General features: G+C 36.8%; 1 protein-coding gene across 3 annotated transcripts in view; it reads left to right on the top strand.

Annotated features, from left to right (window-relative positions):
• The window catches only part of LOC309382770 (neurabin-1-like), a 53,523-nt gene that overhangs the window by 32,992 nt on the left and 2,210 nt on the right, over window positions 1-18,321 (top strand). For 2 of the 3 annotated variants that reach the window (XM_081934616.1, XM_081934617.1), the window contains exons 14-18: window positions 2,464-2,545; window positions 4,308-4,379; window positions 5,798-5,993; window positions 13,275-13,391; window positions 16,277-16,465. In XM_081934616.1, coding sequence (XP_081790742.1) covers window positions 2,464-2,545; window positions 4,308-4,379; window positions 5,798-5,993; window positions 13,275-13,391; window positions 16,277-16,465 — 656 coding nt within the window. The remainder of the gene's footprint in view (window positions 1-2,463; window positions 2,546-4,307; window positions 4,380-5,797; window positions 5,994-13,274; window positions 13,392-16,276; window positions 16,466-18,321) is intronic. The other variant, XM_081934618.1, reaches the window with a different exon arrangement.

The raw sequence follows: 18,321 nt of genomic DNA, 5'->3' as shown, positions 1-18,321 counted from the left end.
CTCGATCACAAACTAGAGCTTGCTGATGTCAGCTACCTTGTGACTACATTATTCATTATGGGGAAAATTGTTTTATACTCATTGCTTTGGTATTCATTGCGCCTCCTGGAACCAATTAATGTTGAGTATCCAGGTACCACTAACAACAGTTGAGTCACAGATATAACTGAACCATTTACCCATAAAATGTCATGTACAATCACAGTTAAAAATAATATATTTCTGGCAAACAAAGACTTTAAGATAATACAAGCCAATGGTAAGTGTGCACATGCAGCCTACATAATTTATGCTTTACTAATAAATTAATTTACTGTATACTATATGGACCAGGATATTCTGCACAGTTTAGAATGGTGCATCATTCTTGTCTTTTCTTACTGTATTTTTGACCTTTCTGCTCATCTTGCTGCACTATATTTTATCCTATTTTTATTATGATAAGCTTGATGGTTCTGTAACATGTAATAAAATACTCAGCTTCAAAATAGCATCTACGTTTTTTTTGTGTATTTAATACTATTATCACTTTGAGTCAACTCAACTCTAAGGAAAGGGTTTTCAAAACCTGATTTTCTTTTTTAAAAAAAACCCATCCTGGTTCTTAGCAGCATATTTAAGTTAAGTACATTATTTAGCTTATTTCATTCACATGTAGTTGCTGCTTTTGAAGCCCTATAATGATTAGAGGTTCCAGAAACGTTATCTGTTGCTCCTTAGCTTACCACTCTTTATAGTGAGTTTGAAGGAATTTCATAGTAGTTATCTCTAGGCCTTAGCTATAGTGTTTAAAGGTGTCTAATCTGATAAATCAATGGAGGATCACACTAAATAATATAAAATTATTTTCCTATTATCTTAAATTGATTTTGATACAACATCATGCATCATCTATATTGGATACCTCAAAGAATGTTTGAAAAGATGTGACTACAATTAATGTTTGGGTAATTGTAGATTCCCTCAGGAGTCAGAATGTAAACACATATGGTTTAACTGTATCCTATTATTATTGAGCTTGGGGCAGACATCAGACATTGACATGACTCTGTTTCTATTGCATTATGGTAAGAATATGCATATTATTCTTGGCTATATCCCCAGTATTTGGAATATATTGAGAAAGAGTGGATTTAGAGAGCGTGGGAGTTCACCAGAAAAATTAGACAACACTAGAAGGAAAAAATGATTTGCAACAGTATTTTGAACCAATTTTTGAAGTAGCTTATTTTTGGCAGGACTTCAAGGAATATTATCAGTGTTTGAAACTACTTATTAATGCAATTTTAAGGCCTTTTTTCTTTTCATTTATATGTTGCTATATTTATTAAAGTTGTGGTCCATTAGTATTGTTATACACATTTATATAATCGTATTTGTTTGCATACTATTGTTACCAAAAAGTTCCACAAATGAAATATTTTCAATAGTACTCAGCAACTTTCTACTTCTCACTCATAATCCCAATCTTACAATTTAGCTGCACTTTATTTAAGATTCTTGAAAGAAGAAAGAAGAAAAAGACAGGAAATGATAATATTGTTTTGTTTATCAATCTTTTTTTAACCTATGTTTTAACTATGTTAGCCCATGTTATAAATGCTAGTAATGCAATTTTAGCAACTGTTATTTTGGGACCTTTATTTAATAAGAGATATTGAATGTAAAATTCACCTGAGTGGCCTGGGAGTAAAAGCTCCAATATGGTAAAGAGCTTCTAAGAAGTCTATAGAAAATGCAGTGAAGCGGGTCATGAGACAAGAATTTAATGCCCCTGAGCTACATGAACAGAATGAATCTCTCTCTCTCTCTCTCTCTCTCTCTCTCTCTCTCTCTCCTTCCTTCCTTCCTTCCTTCCTTCCTTCCTTCCTTCCTTCCTTCCTTCCTTTCTATATCGGCCTTCAAGAACTGCTGATGGAAAAAATAGAACAGTGGAAAAGCTTTTCAATATTTAACGATCATTAAGCAAATATCACTCTGGCTTGGGGGGATTCATACAACTTCCTAAAACTGTCCTGCCAAAATCACCCAGCTTTTTACTGGAATCAGACAACATCAGGATTTTCCTACTCATCTTTTGAATGGGCATCTTTCAAATTAGATAGGCAGAATTAACCTGTAGATACTAGGCCTTGTCTTGAGAACTCGCTATCTTTAGAAATCGTCACCATTGGTAATTGCAAAGATATTTGTTTTTAGAATCTGTTATTTTAAAAACATGGTGTAAGTTTTTTTTTTTATCTTGGAGGAAAGCTTATTTTAATTTTCCTATATCTGTTACCGTAATTATTTCCTGTATTTTATTCACTGTTCTTAAGATCTATGAGTTTAACCTTATCAACTTAAGAAAGTATTGCTCAGTAATATCTCGTTTAACCTTATGTAGAATTGCTCCATTTTCTCTCGTTTGATTAAATGATCATTATGGTACATAATGTATATCAGTAAATATATTTATTACAGATGACAAAAGAGCTGAAGAAAAGGCTGAATCCGGGGATGTTCCTTCTGTGGGGAAATCCAAAAGACGTTTTCCAGATTTTGGGTATGACTTGTTTGGTTTTAACAACAGAAAGTTAATATTCTTGCATTGGTTTCTTAAACTACAGTTCTGTTACATTCAAATTAGACATTCATCTGAATAATTATTAGAATAGAATAGAGTAGAATTCTTTATTGGCCAAGTTATTGCTGCTAATAATACATATATTAAAATATCACTTTAAGTGTATCCTGGAATTTATTATATTATCATGGCAAACTTTTTTTTGCCTTTTGCCACTAAAAAATATTATTTATCCTCAAAGATTGAGTTTTGGATTTTGTTTTGACTTGTTACAGTTTTTTTAAAATTATTATTATTATGTGGTTAATCTTTGGTGAGATTCACAACCTTTGGGGCTAGTTGGTAGCTCAACAGCTCGAGTCCTAACCAAGGACCTAGGAACTGTTAAGGTAACGTCGGAGGATATAAGTTGTTCCAAGTAGGGTGGTTTTTTGTAGAGTCAGAATGTTCAAGCCAGGTAAATTTAGAATTTTCAAATAGCGAGGTAGCCCTTTAGGTGTTGTTGTTGTTGTTGTTGTTGTTGTTGTTGTTGTTGTTGTTCTGCTTAATACGATATCAGTGAATATGATTATTGTGTATTATATACATGATACAGGCAGTCTTTGCTTAACAACCAGTTATTTAATGAACTTTCAAAGTTATGTTGGACTCAAAATTATGACCCAATTTCAAAGTTAACACCCCCTCCCCGCGGTATGGTCATACAATCACATTTTGGGAGCTTGGCAACTGGTTTGTATTTGTGACCGGTTACAGCATCCCATGGCCATGTCATCATATTTGTGACATTGATTTGCCAGTTTTCTGTCATTTTCCAGCAAAAAACAGCCATTCAGAAGAATGGAATCTTTTAACAACCAGGTGATTCACTTTAACAACCATAGTGACTCATTTTACAACCATTGTAAAAATGGTAATAAAAATCAAGGCAGGTCCTAGGGTGATCTACCTAACAATCGCAACAATTTGTGACCAAAATTCTGCACCCAATTGTGCTTGCTAAGTGAGGACTACTTATATATATTTAAATAATGAAAATTATTTGGTTCAGACTAATTTTAAATTGTAAGGGGACTATCATTTGGATTTAGATTTAATTAAAAGTAAAACTTCTCCACTTCTTCTCCAGAGACTTTGCCTATAATGTGTTTGAAGTAGTTCAAAATCTAGAAGAATAGTTATCAGATTTTTATTATATAGCAAATTGCTGAGATAGAGGACAATTTAACATAACTGTGTTATACACAATGCTGAAAAGTATTCAGAACCACTGCTGGTATATAAGTCATAGAAATTCTGGATGACAATAGCATTATACTCCCAACAAGAGAAAATCAAGTCATTTGTGGCCTAGAATTTTGGAATGTCTTGGGGGTTGGGTGAGGCTTTATATCTTATATCTAGGCAGCCAGGAAACCATTTCTCTTTACGTTATATTATTGATTTATATTATAATGTGTCATTTCTCATTCTTCAGCAAATAAAATTTCATAAAGTATTCAGTGTAGCATATATTCTATTGTGAAAGTTTCGAACTGTAAAATATATTGTGATGTATGTGTTTATCAGAGTAGAGTAATAAACTGCTATATTTTGGCTTATGATGTAAGCACTTTGGAACAACTCAATCCTGTACATACCTATTCAAGTCCTTGCCTTAGTTAATAAGTCTTACTTCGAGGTAAGGATTGCAGTTTAAGATTTATGAAGTGCTTAAGTTATTGGTCCAATATAATTTCAGGGGGCTAAGAAAATCAGGAGGTAAAGGCAAAAAGCAAGAAAAAGAAAATGCAAGGGGCTCTCTGGACAGCAGGTATGTTAATATACATTCTTATTAGTATATTCCAAGTTGAAGTATTTCTTTGGAACTGGAATGTTTTTTTCTGAATGAATTCATAGTTCAGTGTTGCATACTTTATTGAGAATTTCAGTCTTCAGGGAATAAAATGTCCAGTGCAAGCATTTCATCCATCTATCATATAGGTTGTTTCCATGTTGTTGTTTTTAAAGATTTAATAATTTGTAAGATCTTTTTCCAGAAAATCTAGAGTCCAAGCACTTACTCTACCAAAGCTTCAATGAATTTCTTTCTTTGTACTTCATGGAAGTGTTTGTGGCGATTCATTGGAAGTGATTTTAATAGAAAAGAGAACAAATGTTCTATATTTTTAAATTCTATATTTAAAAGTTCAAGTTGCACTGCAGTTTGCTTTAAATATTTCCAAGTTATTAATCATATGTTTACAATATTATAACTTCTGGTAAAATTGTTTGTATTGTATTGCTAAATCACTATAAAGGTTCCATTTTAATTACACACTCTCTGGCATAGCATTGAATAATTTGAGCCACGTGAGAAAGTACAATTAGGTGAAGTATTTTATGTAGTATTTTAAGAACCATTTCTTATATTTTTGAAGAAGAATTAGTCTGTGTGTCTTGATATGCACTGTGTTCTAAGTTTAACAGCAGGCTGTATCATTTAGCTGTGGTATCTGCTGATGCTGTTATATAGCAGTTGACTCAAAAATGGGTTAAGGTTTGAAGAGCTTGGGTTTAACTTCAGAATATTGTATAAAATGATTGATTTGTGCCTATTATACCCAATTTAAATTGCGTCTTCAAAAGATTTGTATTGCTGCTTTTATTTTGGAAATAGCTTCATAAACATGTTTAGATTCCATATACATACATACATACACACATACATACACATACATACATACATACATATACATACACACACACACACACACACACACACACACACATAAATAAAAAGCTAATAGTGAAATTAAAAAGGGAGTTTCGTGGATTAAATTTTGAGGTCATTTTTTTCCATACAGAAAACATAACACCTGAAAGGCTGTTTCTATACCCAGTCTTATATAAATTTTCCTAAAAAAAGAAAAGTATAACATATTCAGAGATTTTATATATACACTTTCTGTGTATGCCCTCCAGAGTTATTGCTAAAAGTTTTTCAGCACTGGCAGTTCTTCGTTTGCTAGAATAAGACAGAAATCCCTTAGTAACAGAACTATTTTTTAAATGTTTTAAAAATAGCAAGCCAAGCTTATTCACAGTTTCTTAAATTGATTTACGTTTGGTCTATAAATGGTTATACTGACTGTTAAAATAGAATTGTGACAAACATGTTAAATAATATAGCTTGATTTGCATGTACAGTAAATGTTGATATATGATTTTATGGACATGATATTATTTCAGAGGTTCCCGCGAATTATTGGAAGACCCTGACAACAATTTATCTGCGTCAGATTCCGATTCGCCTATTCCGACTTGTATGCCTTTCTCTTGGTTTGGAGACAGCCATAAAGAACATAGCTCTAGTAGCACCCTGAGTTTTTCTCAGGGTGGGCAGGACATTGCCATTGAACAAAGTCAAGAGAAGACCAGAATTAAGGTAAATGTAGTCTGTTTGAATATGCACATTTAGATATGCCGACTTCCTCAATAATTTTATACAACTATCTTATGTCGTCTTTGAACCCAAAGGACTACCTTAGATCTTGTATACAAGCTGGAAATGCAGTTTACATGTTCGTCATCACTATATTTCTAGGGATGTTTATGTGAGAACTGCAGAGATCTTACTTAATGTGTGAAATTTCAGTATGGCATGAAATGCTAGTTAAATTTAGCTTCTACACTACAGCCTGGAAAGGGTTACTGAAATGTGTAGGGTTGGATTCAGAGCTTCTCCTGATAAGGCAGTACTTCATTTGCAGTAATTCAAGTCATGGGAAAGACCCCTTTCTCCATAGTGAGGGGAGGAGTATCGAGGATGGGTTGACCTTGTCCTCTCTTGATTGGACTGAGTCAGATAAGCTCTTTTAGCCATGCCTTGGTCACCAGACTCCACCCAGTTATCGACTCAGTCCATCAACAGACGCCTGTGTTCATCCTGCCCGCACTGGCAGCAATCGCTAGAGAACAAGGTGAGAGCCGGAGAGGCTCAGAAAGAGCTGCGGGAGGCAGAGAGAGAGCCCCCAGCGGCAGCGGCAGCCATGCGGAAGCCTGCAAAGGCACAAGCCACTTCCACGTGCTCCCAGGAAGAGGAGCTTTTTGAATTTGGAGCCGGGAACCATTTTGAAACCACGTGGTCCAAGATGGCGGCCCCCAGCAGCTCAGAGGAGGCTGGCAGGAGCCAAGCACTCAGCCCTGCTGCCAGCAACCCCACCGGAGGCACTGAGGAGCCCTTAAAAAGGTTAGAAACCATCTCTGAGGCATCAGCCAAGGGCAGGGGAGGCAAGGCATATCTCCACCAAGGGTGCTAAAGAGGCAGGCTGTGGATCCAAATCCCACAAGCCTAGCTCCAAGTATGAAAGGCAGAGGCACCAAGCCTTAGAGCGCCTCTGCCACAAGGCCAGCAACAGGAAGAACCCCCCCCCTCCCCGGTCTGGAACCTGAAGGAAAATTACCTTTGACACCTCGGGTTTTGTCATCCTGTGTTCCGGCAACCTTGCTATCACAATTTATGCAAGCTCTATTCAATCCTTTTCTGTGCGGTAGATCTAAGACACTGACTCACCATCTGATGGTCAGGCGGTTCCTCAAGGGGGCCTCCAATCTTAAACCGCCCACGGTGCACAGATACCCTTCCTGGGACTTACACAAGGTGTTGGATGCTCTGACACGCCCTCCGTTCGATCCATTACGTACTGTCTCTCTGAAGTGCTTGACACTTAAGGTGGCCTTTTTGGTGGCCATCACCTCCGCCAGGAGGATATCCAAACTGCAGGCTCTGTCTACCAGGGAAGATCTCTGCGTGTTCCACAAGGACAGGGTAGTGCTAAGGTTGGACCCCTCCTTCATACTCAAAGTGTGTTCTTGCTTCCATCACTCGCAGGAGCTCATATTGCCCAATTTCTGCCCGGACCCTTCTCACCCATTAGAGAGGAAGTGACACACCTTGGACGTGAGGAGGGCTCTGAGGATTTACCTCAGAAGAACCAGGCCGAACAGGAAGTCGGAAGCCCCATTTGTTTCCTTTCAGCCGGGGTCCCTGGGGAACAAGGTGACTTCCACCACGATAGGCAGGTGGTTAAGAATCTGTATTGCTTCTGCCTATCAGGCATGGGGTCTGCAAAAACCGAGCTCTATCACAGCGCATTCTACACAAAGCGGCCTGGGCCATGCAAGCCTCACTATCTGAGATCTGTAGGGCAGCCATGGGGTCTTCCCCCTCACCATTCGTGAGGAATTACAAGTTGGACTCCTTTGCTTCTGCGGAAGCCTCATTTGGACATAGGGTGTTGCAGGCTGTTCACAAGGCGGGGGAGATGTCTCACCAGGCATAAGTTTGGGCATATACTCAAATGTGTAACCCTCCCTAGGGACATGTAGGCTTTGGTACGTCCCATCCTGGATACTCCTCCCCTCACTATGGAGAAAGGGTGTTGGTACTTACCTGATACGCCCCTTCTCATAGTGGGGGAGGAGTATCCAGCCTCTCCCTGATATGGGTATGTTGCGAAATTGTTATGTTGTTTGTTGAACTGTTCTGTTGAAGTAATAAATAAAGGTTTGAAACTAAAATAAAGTCTACAGTGGATGACACAGTGAGTCGGATAGAGTTCTTTGCTGATAACTGGGTGGAGTCTGGTGACCAAGGCGTGGCTAAAAGAGCATATTTAACTCAGTCCAATCAAAAGAGGACAAGGTCAATCCATCCTGGATACTCCTCCCCCTCTATGAGAAGAGGCGTATCAGGAAAGTACCAACGCCCTTTTTCTTTCTCTTTAGTCAAATTTTCTGTCACTCCACTATTTAAGGGATAACCCAGTCCTTCCTTAGGGCATTGGACATAGCAGTATAAAGGATTGCTAAGAGAGAGAGAATTGTTGAGGTCTGTTCCATGAGGAGGAATATTTTGCTAGATCAAAATCTTTCCAGGTTCAGCAGTCCTTTCCTATTGTTTATTAAAGGTAGTTTATTACAAGCTGTAAGATAATTATTTCTTTCTCCTAACTTCTTTAAAATTTTATTTAAAAAATAATTAAAACAAATTGTTTTTGACAGCTTTTCCAAACATTTATAAAAATACGCATATTTGTACAACAGTTAAAGCAACTAACCACAAGTACAGGCGGGGCGGAGGGATTTACTAATACTAACTTTCCTTAAATTAACACGTCTCGACCTGGCAAATCTTGATTAGTAATCATGGATCCAAGAACTTTTAAAATGGCTGTCAAGATGTTGAAAAAAGAATATGAAATGTGGGAAGGCATAAATCCATGTCTTTTAAATTTTTTGTTGTTAAATCAAACATTACTATTAAACTCCCTGCCTCAAATTTAACAGAACTGCTAAAGTACTGAGTCAAAAGTTGATTTATGTGGCTTTATTTCCTGCCTGCTGCAGTAATTTAATTAATTTAGTTAATCAATACTAGTTAATAATAATAAGCAAACTACTTTTTGATACCAGTGATCCACCATATCATTCTGAAAAAAAATCTATCAACGCTGCAGCTTTCTTGGTTAAGATACAAACAACATATTCAAAATAGTAAAATTGTTCAATATATTTAGTTAAACTTTAGGCAAATTTAAACTCTAAACTCCTTAAGCAGCAACACATGGAAGACAATGGGATTCCTCTGCTATAATAAAAAATATGTTCAGTAAATTTGCTAAAATATTATCATTGAGAGGGGCTCTTGCATATTTTTATGTATCAGCAGTTGACAAATAATATTTAGATAAATAATAAATAGCTAAATCTGTTAAAAGCTACATTTTCTGTGCTTACAGAAAGTAATTATTCCAAAGCAGAATCTAATAATGTCATCATCTAGTCTAGTGCTTTGTTTTATATCCCTTAGAACCGTGATGGCGAACCTATGGCACGCGTGCCACAAGTGGCACGCGGAGCCATTTGTCAGGGCACGTGAGGCGCTGCCCTGTCAGCTGAGTTCACCTTTTTAAAAGCTATTTTTCACCTTCCCCAGGCTCCAGAGGCTTTATAGGAGCCTGGGGAGGGCGAAAAGAGCCTCCCCCGCCCCCCCGGAGGCTTCAGGGACCATCCCTGACGCCTTCGGAGCACTTAAAATGACCCTCCGAGCAACCCGGAAGTCACTTCTGGTTTGCTCGGAGGGTGGTTTTAAGCGCTCCGAAGGCTTCAGGGAAGCCTCTGGACAGTCCCTGAAGCCTCCGGAGGGCCTCCGGGGGGTCGGGGGAGGCTCTTTTCGCCCTCCCCAGGCTCCTATAAAGCCCCTGGAGCCTGGGGAGGGCAAAAAAAAAACATGTAAAAATGGGGGGGTCGCGCGTTTTGCGCGCATGCGCACTGGGGTGGTCGCACGTTGTATTATGGGTGCGGCATGCCCGCACTCGACCCCCCTGCGCTCCCCCCACTTGTGGCACACGAGCCAAAAAAGGTTCGCCATCACTGCCTTAGAATGTTTATAAGCTTGCATTCTACATCCTTTTTGAAAATGTTAATTTAGTGAGTAAATCTTTTTGTAGCTTGGTTTTCTTTTATAGATTATTTTGTTATTTCAGTTTGGTGATAATCTTGGGTATGCATTCCAAGCCATGTTTTTTTTCCATTTTGTCTGTCTTTTCTTTGACAGATCATTTCTTATACTTGCGAAGTATTTGCAGTATAATTTTAACCAATTTATGCCTACTTGCAAATGGCTGAATGGTTTCCTTTCACTAGGGAAAACTTCTTTTGTATGGCTTGTCAGTTAGCAAAATAGAGTGAATCAATCAGGAAAGTAGCTGCCTGGTTAGATTCACAATCATCCTAAGGTTTAGCTAAACCATAATATAGTTTTGTTTGACTTAGGAGGTTGTGTGAACTTAGCCAGTCAGTTTGTAATTCATCAGTGAAGCAATAATGGGTTGGATCCAGACTGACTATTCTGTGCATCCATTAGCACAATGCATACATTCATCTATGTATGTCCAAGAGTCTTGTGGGATGCAAAACAAACTTGTTTCCCCAGATATCACATCCCCACTGTAGAGCCTGACTGGCACTCCCCTTTTTTCATCCAAATTAGTTAATATTAGTACCACATTAAATACATTAATACAAGAAATAGGAAATGCAAATTGATTGAGTCATCTCAAATGGGATTATTTAGTTGATGCAAAGTAACAGTTGTAGAATCACCACTTAATTTTTGTGTGGATATCGAATCCATATTGTAATTCATCTTGCACAATTTAGTTATTGCACAAATGCTTTTTGCAAATTATTAAACAAGTAGTTTCACATTCTATTATGATGACATCCTGCGAGTTGCTGTTAAAACTAGTTATACTTTCTTTATTTTGTTATTAAGTCGACTGGGTAGAGTTCACTGTTTAAAATTTTAATATTTTTCTCATGCTGTTTCTTTCCTTCTTCAAGGAAAATATAAGTAGTTTTAAAAAGTGTGTTCCTAATCAATTCTGCCCATTGCTCTTCAAATCCTCATTGAAGATAAATACCTAATAAAAGTATTTAATAAAGTAGTCTAATTTTAGTTCCCTGAGTGATTCTGATGATTAATCTTTTGTTTGTAATGCAGCCTAAATAAAAAGCACTAAATGAGTTGTACTAGCACATAATGTTCAGCAACTTAAAAGTTTTAAAGAAGTTTAGTGTCTCTGGGGTATGAAATATTAGAATACAGGTAGTCCTCAACTTACTACCGCAATTGAGCTTGGAATTTTGGTCATGTCATTGCTGTCATAAATTGAGTCACCGTATTATCAGAATGATTTCACAGCCATTTTTATGACAGTCCAATCACAGGATCGTAAGTCGAAATCAAGCTCATCCAATGGGCATTTTTTGCCACAAAAAAAAAAAAAAGCCACAGGAAAAAATATCACAAAACATAACCATATGATTGCAGGATGCTGCAACCAGGTGTAAATGTAAGTTGGTTGTCAAGTGTCCAAAATGTGATCACATGATTGCGGGATGGTAGGACAGTTGTAACTTTGAGGACAAGTCGTAAGTAACTTTTTTTGAGCATGTTGTAACTTCGAACAGTTGTTAAGTGAATGTTCATAAATGAAGGAGTACCTGTACATATTTTTCACCTTTGTAGCAACAGCTATGATATACATTTGGAGTTTATTTATTAAACTAATATGCTGCTCATCTTGCCAAAGGCAATTCTAGGCAATTTAAAATCAATAAAAACTCCAATGTAAAACAGTAATGTACTAAATAGAAACATTAAATTTGAATTTAAATTGACCAAGATGGAGAGGAAGGGAGCAAGATATTTACTTCTTTTCCATACATTATTTCCCTGAAACAGTGAAAAAATAAATAATTAAATGTATTTCAAACTGGGACAAAAAGTCTGTTTTGCGCAGAGAGGCAGGATATAGGCATAAAAATAAATATAAACCACGTCCTTTCCACTTAATATACAAGTATGTACCTGGATTTTTACCTTATATTTAACGGGCATAATTAGAATCAAAATAGTTATCCTATATTTTTTTGGTCTCTCTGTTCCCTCTTTCAAGTTAACCGTTTATATATATATCAACCCCTAACTGACCAGATGATGTTGTCAAAATCTTGTCACAGTGTCTGGAGTGTGTGAAGAAATGTAGGGGGAGGAATAAGCTTAACCATGGCAAAATTGAATGTTTCTTTGGACCAACTGGATTTGGAAATGTTCTCTCTTTAATCCTGAAATATTAGGACTGTTACATAACCTGTGAATATTCCTGAACTATAGTTTCTACTCAAAGAGCCAATGGCAGCTGGGGCCAATTCATGCTTGGTTACCTCATGCTTGAACTACTGCAGCAGTGTTCATGAGTAGAGACCACTTACCGCAACTGATCCAAAATGCATTGGCATGGGTAGTGATGAGCATGCCCACATAACATCTCCAATTCTTGAAGTGCCCTGGTTGTTAGAAAGCTTCCAGGTATCAGTGTGTTAGTGATTATGTATAAAGGCTGGTATGGGTTTGCTTATCTACCTGTCTTCTATAACGGGGGTCCCCAACCCCTGGCCCGCAGACAAGTACTGGTCTGTTTCCTGTTAGGAACTGGGCCACATAGGTGGAGATTAGCATGGACAAGCAAAAATGTGCATGCATGGGATCTAGGTTGCACGTCTCTGTGCCTCCCTCCCCCCCCCTGCCCCCAGACTGTGGAAAAACATTTCCCATAAGATTTGGTGTTAATATTTTCAGGAGAAAGGATTTCTGTCTCCTCTGCCCATTTGGGCACTACTTCTTATCAATCCAATAAAACTTCTTATCAATCCAATAAAAATATATTTCTGAGGTTTGAAAGGAAACTCCAAAATAAAAAAGCTGCAGCAGGAAGGGGCAACCAACAAAATTGCTTCTCCTTTGCATAATTGGAAAGCAACCAGTAGCTAATGCTGCTAGTGGAAATCTCCATTTTACATTAACATTTATAACTTTATACCTGAGATGACCACTGGTCTCAAGGAATAACTTCCTCACTAACCCTGTATTCCTAAAATACTTCCTTTCTACTGATAAAACCTCAATATTTATATATTACATGTTGGGAAATAATACATAAATGATTGTATAAATGATGAATATCATTGTAGATATATAGCTTAATGCTATTGTTAAGTAGGTGCTTTTTTATTTTTACATTTTAAAAAAGGTACTTTGTCTCCTTGTGATTAATTCCAAGGGATAAGTTAACAAACCATTATTTTCACTTGTTTGCAGAGTAGAATTTTCATAGATGATTCATATCATAGCAAGCCAAGTTGTGATCTGTCAGGGTTAGTGGCAGAGCCTAATCTTTCAGGGCGTTCACACACTTTAACCTTCTCTTCAGATGAGGTGAGTTTCAGTGTGTCTATGTGTGTTGTTAATGTCAGTTCAGACCACCTTGTCATTTCAGTTTGCTAACATAACAATAATCGTAATTAGTTATCCTAGCCAGTTTTTGTCTGCTACTTAAATTCAACATTTTCCTTTTTTTTTCTTTGTCAATATCATCATTCTTTTCCATGGAGTTTTGTAAATAACAAATGTACAATAAATTTATGACATGTATTTCAAAATATAATAAATGGTGTTTTTATTTAAATTCTTAAATGAAGTGATAATTTGATCAATGATTTGTTATAATTTATTTTTGTAGTAAATGCTACAATCCATATAACAATAAAACCATCATTTAGAAAATATATCTCTGAAAAGATAAAGACGTTTATCTTTCCAAACATGGATCCAATCATTTTTAATTGCAACTGAAATCTATGATTTATTGATTTTGAGTAGCTCTGATGAATCCAATATACTTCATAAGGATGCTGGTGATAGGATTGATATGAATGGCATGTAATGGCATTTCTAACAGAACTACAGAGTTCTCAAGTGCCATTTTCCATGCTAAGATGCTTCTTCAGTCTTTAGACTATAGAGTATAATTCTAGCCATTGAAATTATTTTAGAATCTTTATGAAGTTTTTTTTTTAAGTGGGAAAACTGTGTCTTTCAAAATTATGCAGGATTGAATGAAGGCTTTTGTTTTGTTTTTGTTTGTGACAAAAGATAAGACCAGCATTTGCTGATAAGTGTTAAGAGTCCTTTATGTGGTTTTATAGCCTGCATATAGTTTACTTTAACAAAACATTTTTGCTAGTAATTTCTGTTTTTATGCTCTTGGGGCTTCTTTGTAAGAATTTAGTTTAAATTCTTTTCCTGTATCTGTGTCTTCCAATTGTCTTAAGAATGTTGTATTTTTAAAGTAGTTTAATTATGTTTGGCTGTTTATTTTCTTTGTTGGAAACATGAGTTGATTTTGGTTGGATGAGAATGATGGCTCCATCCATGTTTTGTTTTAAATTATGGCTTTCCTATTTAAAAGAAATAAACTGGTCTCTGGTTTGCTTGATTTCCCTAAAGTAGGGAAAGGCAATTTTAGTTTGTGCACTGCTTATAGTCTCCAAGCTTCTCCAACTTTGCAATATGTATTAAAATTTGATAATGAACTCCTGAATAATGGTACTGTAGCCAAAAAATTAAAATGGGATTGGCAGAGCCATTTAATTCCCATTTTACAACATGTTAAATACGGTGAACAAAAATACTTTAAAGTTTACAGCAGGGTCCCCAACCCCCGGGCCATGGCCCACTACCAGGCCATGGCCTATTAGGAATTGGGCTGCAGAAGCGGTGGGCTGGTCTGTGCACGCGCAGCCTTTGCACAAGTGGCAGGCCAGTGTGCAAGGGCTGCATTCATGTAAGGGCCAGCCCACTGCTCACGTGGCCCTGTTCCCCTACCCCCCAGCCAGATCACCAAGCCGCAAAGGTTGGGGACTGCTGGTTTACAGTATTAGCTGACTACCTATATCTGAAAGCTGGTATGTATGTTGGCCAGACATACCAGCTTGTGTTTTAACTCATTTTAATTCATATTATGGCTTTATGCAATGCACAAGCTAGTTTATACTTCAGTCTGAGCAGGGCCACCGAGATTAATATAGTAATTGTGTTTAAACTTTTGAGGCATTTTAGACTTCCTCTTACGTTGTGACTTTGAAATGAATGGCATATCTTGCTCCAGAAAGAACATGCAAATTAAAATAGTTTTAGCAAACAAGATGAAATTCCAGGATCAAATGTGTCGCTCAAATTATCAGCTACTTGCTAAAAGTGTAATCTGCTATAGGAGGAATATGTAAAGTAATTTGGGTTATAATGACAGGTGATAATTGATCTCAGAAAAATTATTGGAATGCTCTGTCAACGTTTTTAAGTATAGCATTCTGCATAGAGAATGGACATTTGTATTGTGCTCAGTAGATGTCACTGATTAAGATTATTTTCTTTAGTTAGATTGTATCCATTTTTTAGAAAATCTTTATTTTTGAATAGAAATTGCTTGCTAGAAGTGATGGTAATGACAAAGAACGTGGTTTCTGTAGTTCCATTAGCAATATCTTCATGAGATACTGCAAACTAGGGCAAGCAAACCAATTCGCCAATAAAAGAATAATTTTATTATATATTAATTATATATTAAAAACAACATAGAATTATGTATACACAAATAAACATTACAATTGCTTTCATTGGTCCATCCACTGAATAAACAGAAATTGCATGTCTGAGCCAAGCAATATAAAAACGGTTTCAAATTTCATTAATTTTTTTTCCTTTTATTTTTTTACTTGATCCATCTTTAAATTCCAAGAAGCTTTGCAATGTAAAGCCAACAACCATAGATTTTTCAATCATTATTCTTTACTTAGAAGACCAAAGGATTTTTACCATTAATTTCAAATTATTATTTTTCATTTGTCCATTTTAATTATATAATTAGTGAAGTTAATAACAGACGTAATTTACCAAATTGTACCTGTAAGTACCAGGGTTTGGACAAGGTTTGTTCATTGTCTTAATGGTGCTTACTTTGAGCTGTTACGCACATAAAAACAGCATGGAATATTGTTTAACTTCAAAAGCGTAACTGACTCGTCTATTCAAAAGGTGTTAACCTTTTATATGGAAAACAATGTAAGGAATGGTCTCAGAGATCTAATGATTCAACCTGTGTTGACACAGGTATGTTTTAATATCTTTAGGTTAAGTCCATTGTGAAAGCCTTGTAAGATTTTAAAATACTGGAAATGTTCATTATTTTCTAGTTTTAAAGTCAATGAAATTAAACTATTGTTCATTGGGGGAAATTGATTAATTTGATTTCACTCCATCAGACCATAGATGATGAACCGTCAGCTACTGGAAAACAAAACCAGTGGCACAACAGGCCCATTTCTGAATGGACCACACAACAGGTCTGCCACTGGTTAATGGGAATGAACATGGAGCAGTACATCTCGGAATTCACCACCAAGAATATTGATGGGCAACAATTGATGTTGCTTGACAGTGAAAAGTTGAAGGTAAGCACATATTTCTGTGTAAATTTGTTATTATGCTTAAGGTAATGGTATAATAAGGGACACGGTGGCTCAGTGGCTAAGACACTGAGCTTGTCTATCAGAAAGGTCGACAGTTCAGTGTTTTGAATCCCTAGCACTGCGTAACAGAATGAGCCCCCATTACTTGTCCCAGCTTTTGCCAACCTAGCAGTTTGAAAGCATGTAAAAATGCAAGTAGAAAAATAGGAACCACTTTGGTGGGAAGGTAACAGTGTTCTGTGCACCTTTGGCATTTAGTCATGCCGGCCACATGACCATGTCTGCAAACAGTAGTGGCTCTTCAGCTTAGAAACGGAGATGAGCGCCGCTCCCTAGAGTTGGGAACGGCTAGCACATATGTGCGAGGGGAACCTTTAATGGTATAATGGGATACTATTTTTACTATATTTAGTAAATCCTGGGTGGAACAGTGTATTGTATTAAATTGACTTTTTACTTACAGAATAATACAGTAATATTTAAACTCATCCTTCCCATCTAGAGTTTATAACATTAATTTGCAATTTGTTCTATATTCTACATACTCTTTCCGTGACAGAATAACCACATTGAATATTGTATTTCCCTAAATGATTAAAAATGGCGTAGTACATTCCATAGAAAGGCAACCCATATGCTTGCTATTTGACACAGTTCGTTTTCTTAGAAAAGAGCTCCAGGATTATGTTGTAAAACCCCTTTAGGATTTATTTCTAAATTATAAGAAACAATCTAAGGCAAGACTATCAGAAGCAAGTCACATTGCATTCAATGAGGATTATTCACTATTAAACATTTTAGGGTTATAATCTATCCAAATTCACTTTGTTTTTATTTGGGTTGAGAAAGAGGGAATTGTAAGTGCATGATGTAATGTGCTAAAAAAGCCAAAATGGGTTTATAGTCTTATCAGAGGTTGCCACCTGCTGATTAAAATTTGTATTACATCTGTTTAGAACATTACTGTGATTTCATCTATCCTTTTTAAGAAATACAGCATGGTATATATGGGTTTCCTTTTAATTTTGATAATTTTCCTCTGAAGTTGAAGTTATTCCAGAAATTGCTGTTAGAGTAAGCCAGTGATCTTGATGACTGAGGAAGTGTTAGAATCCTAATTGTTTTCTATTGGCTACACTTAATTTGGTACATCTATTTACTTACATATCCTCTGAATGATATTCCATTTTCCCCCCTTCAAAATCCTCTGCCACAATAATTTTTTTGAAAGCTCCCTCAGAATTTGCAGCAGTCTGTACATAGTAATAAAAAGCAGCTGCTATTTACAAATTTATGAACACATGTTTAGAACTGGTTATTGGGTTTTAGTAGTGGTGAAATCTAATTTCCCCCCCCTACTGGTTCTGTGGGCGTGGCTTGGTGTGAGTGTCATGTGACTGAGTGGGCGTGGCTATGTACTCATGTGACTGGGGGGTTCAAAGGACAGAAACTCACTTTAACAATGTCCTGCTGGAGCAGGGACTATGTCGCCTTTCAAGTCCCTTCCAGCCCTGGATTTCTGTGTTCTTTCAAAGTATCCTCTGAAGCTGTGTCTAGTGCCAGGTCTGTGGTCCTTACTCCCTCTCCTTTTTCCCTCCCACCCGTCCTTCTTTCTTTCCTTCCTTCTTCCTACTTCTTTTTTTCTCCCTTCCCTCTCTTTTTTTCTTCCATCTCTCTCTTTCTTTCTTTCTTTCTTTCTTTCTTTCTTTCTTTCTTTCTTTCTTTCTTTCCATACCCCCCCACCCGTTTTTGTCCCTCAGGGAAGCCTCCTGGGAGCAAAAATGAACCCCCCCTCACTCCCCTGTTTTTGGCCTAGCAAACCTCAGGGAAGCCTCCTG

Source organism: Natrix helvetica (genome assembly GCF_964273705.1).
Source record: "Natrix helvetica genome assembly, chromosome: 1".
Lineage (NCBI taxonomy): Eukaryota > Metazoa > Chordata > Lepidosauria > Squamata > Natricidae > Natrix > Natrix helvetica.
This window is presented reverse-complemented; position numbering and strand designations above follow the sequence as displayed.